The sequence below is a fragment of the Crocuta crocuta genome, unplaced genomic scaffold, assembly GCF_008692635.1.
Source record: "Crocuta crocuta isolate KB4526 unplaced genomic scaffold, BGI_CrCroc_1.0 scaffold73, whole genome shotgun sequence".
Classification (NCBI taxonomy): Eukaryota; Metazoa; Chordata; class Mammalia; order Carnivora; family Hyaenidae; genus Crocuta; species Crocuta crocuta.
The window spans coordinates 6,351,329-6,362,328 of NW_027529443.1; the positions used below are offsets into that span (position 1 = coordinate 6,351,329).

Here is an 11,000-nt window from a genome sequence, read left to right on the forward strand (position 1 = left end):
AATAATAATAAATATAATTATAGTTATTTATTAATAATACAGATAATAATTATTAGTATTACTATTACTATTTTAGGGAGAGAGAAAGATAGCATGAGCAGGGAAGAGGGGCAGAGAGAGAGAGAAAGAGAGAGAGAGAGAGAGAATGAGAGAGAGAGAATCTTAAGCAGGCTCCATGCTCAGTATAGAGCCTGACTCAGAGCTCAATCCCATGACCCTGAAATCATGACCTGAGCTGAAATCAAGAGTCAGATGCTCAACTGACTGAGCTACCCAGGGGCCCCCACTTTAGTGGTGTTTTTAAAAGTTACAACACATGAGACACCTGGGTGGCTCAGTTGGTTGAACATCCAGCTTTGGTGCAGGTCATGATCTGGCGGTTCAGTTATGGAACATTGATGTAATTTACCCCAACACAGCTATTTTTAAAAAGTAGACTTATACATGACATGGTAATTTCCATAACTTATTAAGTTTAAAAAGCAGGATATTAAAAAAATCATGGATGTTTCAATAGTCTATGAATCTTTACAGCAAATACGTATTACTTTTGTTAAAAAAATAAAGAAAAAAATTGTTATGGTTTTCTCAGAAGCACAATAGCCCTTCACTCCATCAGAATTCAACCATCTGGTGATCTCTACCCAGAACATGTTTATGAACTAAGAGGAAACAAAAACATTTATGGGAATCACCACAATAAAGCCACTAAATCTATTCACTTAGTAAAGCTCATGTACTTTGTTCTGAAATAGCCTCTCAGGTCTTCACTAAAAATCTATCTAAGTACTTAGGAACTTTAAAAAAAATTTTTTTNATTCACATGGACCCCAAAAGACCCTGAATAGCCAAAGCAATCCTGAAGAGAAAAGAAATCTGGAGGCATCATGATTCAGGACTTCAAGCTGTATTACAAAGCTGTAATCATCAAGACAGTATGGTACTGGCACAAAAACAGACACATTGATCAATGGAACAAAATAGAAAACCCAGAAATGGACCCACAACTATATGGTCAACTAATCTTTGACAAAGCATAAAAAAAAATCCAATGGAAAAAGGGCTTTTCAACAAATGGTGCTGGGAAAACTGGACAGCAACATGCAGAAGAATGAAACTGGATAACTCTCTTACACCATACACAAAAATAAATTCAAAATGGATGAAAGATCTAAATGTGAGATAAGAAACCATCAAAATTCTACAGAGGAAAACAGGCAGCAACCTCTTTGACCTCAGCTGTAGTAACTTCTTACTAGACATGTCACCAGAGGCAAGGGAAACAAAAGCAAAAATGAACGATTGGGACCTCCTCATGATAAAAGCTTCTGCAGTGAAGGAAGCAATAAAAAAGAAAAGCTAAAAGGCAGCCTATGGAATGAGAGAAGATATTTGCAAATGACATATCTGATAAATCTATAATTTACCCAAAATCTATATGGAACTTTTCAAACTCAACACCCATAAAACAAATAACTCTGTTAAGAAATGGGCAGAACATGAATAGATACTTTTCTAAAGAAGACATCCAGATGGCTAACAGACACATGAAAAGATGTTCAACATCACTCATCATCAGGGAAATACAAATCAAAACCCAATGAGATACCACCTCATACCTGTCAGAATGGCTAAAATTAACAACACAAGAAACAACAATTGTTGATGAGGGTGCGGAGAAAGGGGAATCCTCTTACACTGTTGGTGGGAATGCAAACTGGTGCAGTCACTCTGGAAAACTGTATGGAGATTCCTCAAAAAGTTAAAGATAGAACTGCCATATGACTCAGCAATTGCACTACTAGGTATTTACCCAAAGGATACAAAATACAGATTCAGAAGGATACATGTACCCCAGTGTTTATAGCAGCATTACCAACAATAGCCAATCTATGGAAAGAGCCCAAATCCCCATTGACCGATGAATGGATAAAGAAGATGTGGTGTGTATATATGTAAATATACATATACATAATGGAATATTACTCAGCCATCAAAAGGAATGAAATCTTGCCATTTGCAACAATGTGGATGGAGCTAGAATGTATCATGCTAAGCGAACTAAGTAAGGCAGAGAAAAACAACTATCATATGATTTCACTCATATGTGGAATTTAAGAAACAAAACAGATGAACACAGGGGAAGGGGAGGGAAAGAAAAATGAAAAAAGAAAAAAGAGAGAGGGAAATAAACTGTAAGAGACTCTTTATGATAAAAAACAAACAGAATTGATGGAAGGAGGTGGGTGGGGGTAGGCTAAATGGGTGATGAGTACTAAGGAGGGCACTTGTGTGAGCACTGGGTGTTATATGGAAGTGATAAATCACTAAATCCTACTCCTGAAAACAATATTACACTATATGTTAACTAACTATAATTTAAATAAAATTTTGAAAAAAAGAGAAAAATAATAAAATTCACATGGATTTTCAAGGTACCCAGAATAGTCAAAACAATATCAATTTTTTTTTTAATTTTAGAAGGAGGGGAGGGGACAGAAAGGGAGAGAGAGAGAGAATGAGAATCCAAAGCAGGCTCCACGCTCAGTGCAGAACCCAATGTGGGGCTCAATCCCACAACCCTGGGATCATGACCCCAGCCGAAATCAAGAGTCAGATGCTCAACCAACTGAGCCACCCAGGCACTCCTATTTTTATTTTGAGAGAGAGGGAGAGAGAGAGAATGCACATGAGAGGGGGAAAAGGGCAGAAGAAAAGAGCGAATCTTAAGCAGGCTCCACTCTAAGCACAGAGCTTGATGCCAGGCTTGATCCCATGACCCTGGGAATCATGACCTGAGCTGAAATCAAGTCAGATGCTCGACCAACTGAGCCACCCAGGTACCCCATATCTACTCTTTTTATTTTTAACATAAGAGTTTAACAAACTTTTTTTTACTTGGAGGAGATACTATAGGCAAGTACATGATTAAAAATGGGAAGATATATATTTTATGTATTTTAGAATCTGATAAATCAGAGATAGGAACGCAAACAGCTCCTCATCCTAGGTCATTAAACATAGGAGCAAACAGCTAGACAAACGTCAAATTGTCCTGAAGGAATAGCATCATTTCAGTATACATACCCAGGACCTGGGACTATTCTGATAAGCCAAAAATGGTACCTCATTTGGTATACTCTGCTATGTAAACCATGTAAATACAGTATATTTTTAGAGACAGAATCTAAAAGTTCACAGCTCTAAAAGCAGGTGCCTCTGAACATTCCTTTTCTCATCTGTAAGGATAAGAAGAGTCTTTTCCTTGAAGGTGGTTGTGAGGATTAGGTGAGATAATGTGTACAAGGTGTTTGGGATAGTTTGTGGCACATAGTAAGCACCCAATGTGACTTTCCATTATTATGATATATACAGTAACCAAACCATGACAAAGGCCTGGAGCTAATGGTTGAAAAGACAAACTGCATTCTATAAAGTCTGTATAAGGAAGTATGTCAACACTTAAAATATTTTAGAACTATTTCTATCCAACATGGTTTAAATATTTTTGAAACCAGGTAAACATGTAAACAGTAAAAACTCATCTATCTTGAATGACTTATTCTCTAAAAAGGTAACTAATTTTAATTATCATTTAATTATGAAAATGGGAAAAACCTGTATCATAGGCTATGTAAAGTCATATTTTGGGGTGATATATTTAGGTGAAGGAAGGCAATATGATTCATCAACTCTCTAAATGCTGTAAAAAAAAAAAAAATACCCAGCAGGCTGGTTTATTTTTTTGAAGGAGGACATGCCCTTTCCAGTAATGGTCATGAGAATGGAATTTTAATAATGCTCTGGAATTCCAGGACTCAGTCTTTTAGCCAAGTGTTTTGAAACCTGGCTTCAAGAATTCTTTAAAAAAAAAAAAAAACATTGGGGCGCCTGGGTGGCTTAGTCGGTTAAGCGTCTGACTTTCGCTTAGGTCATGATCTCGCGGTTCGTGGGTTCGAGCCCCGCGTCGGGCTCTGGGCTGACTGCCAGCTCAGAGCCTGGAGCCTGTTTCCGTCTGTGACTCCCTCTCTCTCTGACCCTCCCCTGCTTACGCTGTCTCTCTCTCTCTCTCTCCTAGAAATAAATAAAAAACATTTAAAAAAAAAACATTTTAGAGAAGGGGAGAGACTGTGAGCTGGAGAGTGGGACAGAGGGAGCAAGAGAGAATCTCAAGCAGGCTCCATGCAAAGCGCAGAGCCCAATGCAGGGCTCCACGCAGGACTCCATCCCATTACCCTGGGATTATGAACTGAGCCAAAATCAAGATTCAGACACTCAAACAACTGAGCCGTCCAGGAGCCTCAAGAATTCTTGATCAGTAACTTTCTTTCTTATAATGGTTACAGGAATATTAACTGCCCCTATAAAGCAAAACTGCCATTTAATTCCTTCCATATCTCTGCTAAGGTTAAGTGAGAAAGTTTAGAAGAACAAAATTCAATAGCTAAGATGTTTCAAATATCATGTTGCTCAGCTCTCATTGGGTTCACTTTCTTTTTTCCTTTCACTTCTTATTTCTATTATGTTTCTACTGAACATAATGGAAATATTGAACTGAATACTGAAATGAACTGGGGCTCTGAATCTTTGGGTCTCTCTCTCTTTTTTTTTTTTTTTATCCAAGTACAGTCGCCACACAATGTTACATTAGTTACAGGTGTATAACATAGTGGTTGTACAAGTCTGTATGTTATACTATGCTCAGTGCAAAAGTAGCTACCATCTGCCACCACACATTATTGCAGTATCACTGACTATATTCTCTTTGGGTCTCTTATGTGCATCATTTTGTCAAACTACTGATTTAATCAGGTTTTTAATTTCCTCAGCCTGGTTGGAGTTAGACCTCTAATCCCCAGAGGAAAATATGGGAAGAATCATCACATACCTGTGGGCAAATAAAGGCTGCCCCATACATGATGCTCCTTAGGAAAGAAGGAAGAACATCCTTGGGAATGAGATTATCTGCAAAGATCATCATGAAGTTGTTGAAGAAGGTAAAACGGAAGACTTGAAAGAAACTCATGATCAGAAAAAGGCAAAAGTTCTTCTGGGTCAAGAGCTGTCTCATCAATGAGACAACGGCGGTCCAGGGGAGATCCTGTTCACTTTCAGAGAAAAGGTTTTCCTCGGGGCTTCTTTTAGGTCCCAAGCGACTCATGTGGTACGTGCCAGTGTAAAGGCTGGCTGTGGCAAGAATGGCAATGAGCACAGCAAAGGCCTGAAAATTGAATAACATTTCCATGTTATCAGAGATGAGGCCACCAAAGAGGATACTGGTGGATCCTACTAGTGATGCCACTTGGTTAATTTTAATAAGCCGAAGCTGACTTTCATGTCTAGTGAAAATCTCTGCAAACAGTGTACACTGGGCTTGCTGAACAAAGGTAAGCGCACTATCAAAAGCACATAACGACACCACCAGATGAAGTCCACTAAGCCAGTCACCTTCGTGATAGTATTTCCAAGGGAACCAAGGAAGCAGGAAGGCTATCGAATACAAAGGGGCACCATACAAAACAGAACTGTGATGACCAGAACAGCAGTCAGCCTGAGAGTTATGAAAATACCCAGTCAGATCATTAAGAGCATTCCAGATCATTAAAATCATCTAGAAGAAAAAAAAAAAGCAGGTATTATTTTAGTGTGGTTTATACTGATGAAAACGACTCCTGAATTTTTACTTAATGTGAGGTAACCAAAATTATCCGCAAAAACAACAACAACAAACAAACAAAACAAGAAAATGCCACACACACTCAAAACCCTCACTGCTGGGGCGCCTGGGTGGCTCAGTCGGTCAAGCGTCCAACTTTCGCTTAGGTCATGATCTCGCGGTTCGTGGGTTCAAGCCCCGCGTCGGGCTCTGTGCTGACTACCGGCTCAGAGTCTGGAGCCTGTTTCAGTCTGTGACTCCCTCTCTCTCTGACCCTCCCCTGCTCACGCTGTCTCTCTCTCTCTCTCCTAGAAATAAATAAAACATTAAAAAATTTTTTAAAAATTAAAAAAAAAAAACCCTCACTGCTTTCAGGACTAGCAGGGGCCATATAGCCCATAATTTAATAATAATAACAACAGGTAATGTTACCCCAAAAGCAATATGCATTCACTTTGTATTTAGTCATTGTACAATATTTACATGAATCAATTAATTAAATCCTTAAAATAATCTTATGAAGCAGGGACTGTGATTATTATCCCTACTTTACAGTGAAGAAACTGATGGCCAGAGAAGTTAATCAATTTACCTACCTTATAAACAACAGAGCCAGGGTCTGAGCCAAGGCAGATGGCCCCAGAATCATGTTAGACTGCTTCCCCATAAGGCACCCAGGGCCATGCCTCTGCAGAGAATGATAGCCCATGTGTATGGCATAGTTCTACACAATTTCATTAGGAAAGGTTAAAATATCAACGTTTGCCATTGCAAAATGCCAAAAATACTAATTTAGTCAAATACATTGTTGTTGGTAATAAAGGAGTAACATTACAAAATATAAGGGGTTTAAGACCATTAACTTTATCCACCCTGACCACATAACTGGTAATAAGTTTCAGTACAATTTGGGATTACCAATGGACCTTTTCAAGACAAGGGATCGTAATAATTCTTCTAACTGTTCCATATAAGTGAATTTTCCAAATAACCAAAGCTTACTCTTTAAACTCAAAGCTTTAAGGTTTTAAGTGGCAATCTTTTAAAAATTTCTTTGCCCTCAATCAGAGGATCTTGGACATGGATAACCTTTCCTTAAAAACTCTTTGAGCTGTGTGAAGAATTAGTTCTTTGGAAAATCACAGTAACACAACTGTGGGGAAAGAGAAACTCTGTCCCAGATAATAAGGGCTCCATCTCACCTGGGCTTGGTAAAAGGCCACTTCTGAAATCTTGTACAGATGTAAAAACAGCTTCACATAGTAGAAACTGAAGACAGAATTTAGCATTTCAGTCCCTAATGTTATCATAGAATATGCCCAAGCAATGGGTTTGATATTTAAAAGTGTCATTTTCTATGCAAAGGAATTCTTCCTCCTGTTGTTAAAAAAAAAAAAAAAGGAAAATGGTTAAAATCCACTGTTTGCATAGAATAGCTGATGGGTAGCAAAGTTCCACTGGACACTGGCTTAGTTTTAATTATGAGTTCCAAACCACTAGCTGTGCATAGGTCATCAGATTTAAGACTTTACTTTCTTATCCATTTACTCAACCTTTTTTAAGAAGTTGCCAGGAACCCTAATTTGCATAGTGTGACTCTACTTGAGTATATATGTGTATATATATATACACATACATGGCTTGAACCTATGACCCCAAGATCAAGAGTTACGTGCTCCTCTAACCAAGCCAGCCAGGCTCATGCCAGTGAATATATTTTTATGAACTCTTCCAAGTTATTCAAGTGAGATTTATCTATGAATTTGAATATGCTTAATTAGAGGCCAGAAAGATGTGTTTATGGCATTATTGTCCTCCCTTCTTGGGAGAAAAGGAACAACAGAAAAAGAATGATGAGGTGACATCCTTTAGCTAAAGTCAGACAGAAGGAATAGAATCCTCATCTTAGTATAAAGTTGACCATGCATTAGTTACAGACTTGCATTGGAATATTTATTCTTGGTCTTCTCCTGAAAGACTATATAACTTTGGCCCAAAGGACCTATCTAAGATGGATATAAAAAACACACATTCTAGTCTTTGCTCTGATGTAGATGTTCCTCTTAAATTTGGCCTATTGTCTTACCCTTTCAGTAACTTGATTTATCCAACTGGAAAATAGGAAAAGGTTAACCAAGCAAGAGGTAAGTACAGATCCATCTTCCTTTTAATCCTGACTATAACTTAAGACAATACCATGATTTTTCTGTTTTATCCCTTTCTTACTGGAATATTTGGCCAGGTCTCCACTATCTTACTGAATCACAAAACAGACAAATATTCAGATAACTCAAGAGATGTTACTTGTTTTTATAGCCCCAGGAATTAAGCAGGTACTGCTGTCTATCCTGCCCAATCTCTTAGGGAAGGAGAGGGCAAGCTAGAAGCGGGGTTCAAATGACCAAATTATCTAAGTCTCTGAGCTTGACTTTGCATTGGGTGTATCCAAGAATGATTCTAATTCTATGGGAAGTAGGGCTCTACAATTAAAAGGGGTTATTAAACCCATATGCAGACGAAGCACTGTCTGTAGACTGAATAAAGACTATTTTGCTCCTATGTGTACTAGTATTCTTTAAATGTTTGTAGATCCTGCTATAACGATTTCACCTGAATTTTTTTGTTATTGTCATTATGCAGTGCTCAAACACTTGAAAAGCACAAGTACTATTATGTAGAGGTCAGCCAACATTTTTGGTTTTAAACACAATTTTCAGATTTGAAAAAACTGGGAACTACCAGTGAAGACCCCACTCTAGGGAGTTACTTTTGGCCTAAGTGAGAATGAAGATTGAAGGCCCAAACAAGGCACTCAGTTGAACCAAAAGCCAAGATACAAATTTAGCCCACCAAAATGTAGGCACTCTTCTTTTTCTTAGTTTTATTTCAGGCATGCTGAAACAAGAAGCCTGCCACGCATTCTGCGCTGATCTATCATTAAGTCAGAAGGTGGATATTTATAAACTCAGAATTTTGCAAAGGGTCATAAACTCACTAAGTTAAAATTTTTTAAAAAAGATTTTGAGTTAAGCACCCATCCTGTCTGAAACATGTGAATATAAGGTTTTAATAACATTATGAAAAACTCATATAGCCTGAACTTCTCTTTGTTTCTATATACTGATTGGCACATCATCCTTCAGCCCGGGCCATGCTAATCTCTGCATTGTTCCAAATTTAGTCTATGTGCTGCCGAAGTAAGCACTCTTTGTTTATATATACTGAGAAGGAAGTAAAATCCCTCTTATTTTCATTTGGAAAGGAACTATCAATATTTTGTTTTAGACTATTTTCATCATAGTAAATACTTGTTCAGTAAGTATCAAACTGAAAATCACTTAGAATTTTTTTAAAGCCACCACTGCTCTCTAAAAACTCTCCTTACCTGATTTTACTGTAGCAACAAGACATAAAGAAGAATATTTTATCTTTATGAGCAGCAACAAAAGACTTCTGACACTGGCTCTTCTTTACCACAAAAGGTTTCATAACAGAAGAGTTTAAGTAGCAAAATAGTATAGTGATTAGGCTGGGCAGGTGTACAATATACCCATGAATTATTAAATGAAAACCCAAAACCCTCCTTTTAGAATCAACCTGGGTTGTTATTCACTAATCTACTACTAAACCAAGTAATATTAACGTCACTGAAGAGGCTGTTCATGATTGCACCTCTGTTTTCACTATGTAGACTGTAAAAGAATGATGGAGACCCCTCCAAAGCATGGCTTCAAACAGTGAAAGCTAACATGTCTTTCTGAATGCAATTTTTGTGCAAGTTTCCCCAAAAGGTGTTCTTAAAAAGAACCCACTAATCCTAAAGACATAGTCTGTTGTGGGTTTTGTTTTGCTGTTTTGTTTTGTTTTTTGGGGGGGTTTTTTTTTTTTTTTGCCATTTACAATTATCAGTAACTTTAATTCTCCATGTCTTTCTCTTTTTTTGTTTTTGAAGGAGAAAAATGAAAGGACGTTTCACTACACTGTCCAATTTGATCTGGAGTCAAATGAGTTATTTGCCATGGAGAAAAAGCTAGCACTTTCAATCTTGCGGATCAGTGACTATGGAAGATGAATCCCTTGAAGGTCAGATGCCGGAGTCTAGCCCTCAGCTTCTACAAACCACCGTCAGCAAATCCTAAATCCAATCATCTCTCTTTCCAAAGAGCTCTATTTGTAGTGAGCTACTTTTAGATTAAGACAGTTGGCTTTAAATTATTTTCTTTTGGCTCTGGACTATATCTCTACCTGAATTTTGACAATTAGGGCAGTAAAGGCTTTAAGGTAACCTAGATTTCTTATTTTTTTAATCTAGCAATTAAAAATAATCAGTAACATTTTGTCTTTTAGTATATCTGGATTCAGAAAAAAAGCATTTGTGAGTTTACCATTCCTCTTTTATTACTTTCTAACACCATTATTCCTTCTACATTTATTGGTTGGCATTCTACTATAAGAGAGAGCACTGCTGTCTTCTTTCAGCTGTATCTTTACCTTTACATCAGGGTCGAGAACATTGACCTTCTGGTCTGTCACCCTATGTAGGAGTTTCTGTGTTTTGTCTGCACGATGATGGTAAAAAGCCGCACCCCCGAAACAGCAGTATCACTTTAACTTCGTGGAGAACGAAGTCCACTGCCTTGCTGGCCATCAGGTGTTAGGGCTGCATTCTCTTCCCTCCAGGTGCAATGTCCGGGTCCTTAACTGGTGGTCTATGAATCTTTTAAAAATCGTATGCAAAGGTGCTTCAACTTTTTTTTTTTTTAAGAAGATACTTTCAAGGGCACCCCTTTTCTGCGCCAGATATTCAAGTAGGTCCGGGGCCCTCTGTTTCAGGGGAAGTGAGTACAACTCTCAGCGGGTCGGAGATGAGAGTTCAGATAATCAAGGAGAAGACAGCTAATAGCCCTAAACTGCCGACCGACCCTTAATTTCCCCAGATCAAAAAGAGCAAATCTGAGAGTCAAACGGGGCCATCCTGGCAGCGGACCCCGGGCTTCCGGCACTCCTCGCGCCTCCGCTTGCGCGAAGGGTGCCCCCAGGACAACCGCCCACTGCTCGGAGGCCGGACTCCCGCCTCTCAAGTCCACTAGCTAACTGGCCGGCCGGACACCCACTACAGGCGCCGCTGAGGTCGCCACCTCCACACCCAGCGCCCGGAACACTGGCCCAAGAGCGACCCTCAGAAAAAGGGAGGGCGGGCCCTCGGCCGCACCCCTTCACCTTTCCCCCGCCTTCTTTGTTTCTTCCGGAGTCGCCATTGGCTGTCTGCCCGCGAGACCGGGCGACCCGCGGACCTACGGTGAGACAGGATTGGACGACGTCACTGCCGCTCGGCCAGTGGCTC

The 11,000-nt window shown here is 39.0% G+C and overlaps 1 protein-coding gene and 1 non-coding gene across 2 annotated transcripts in view; both read right to left on the reverse strand.

Annotated features, from left to right (window-relative positions):
- LOC144228489 (transmembrane protein 180-like) overlaps positions 1-10,928 on the reverse strand; it is a 38,609-nt gene extending 27,681 nt beyond the window's left edge. The window contains exons 1-3 of the mRNA XM_077760298.1: positions 10,148-10,928; positions 6,859-7,033; positions 4,889-5,611 (exon numbers count right to left, since the gene is read on the reverse strand). Coding sequence (XP_077616424.1) covers positions 4,889-5,611; positions 6,859-7,008 — 873 coding nt within the window. The 5' untranslated portion in view covers positions 7,009-7,033; positions 10,148-10,928. The remainder of the gene's footprint in view (positions 1-4,888; positions 5,612-6,858; positions 7,034-10,147) is intronic.
- On the reverse strand, positions 8,755-8,861 carry LOC144228663 (U6 spliceosomal RNA). Its single transcript, XR_013334242.1, has one exon. It is a non-coding gene; the product is annotated as a U6 spliceosomal RNA (small nuclear RNA).
- Positions 10,929-11,000: the final 72 nt, after the last annotated feature.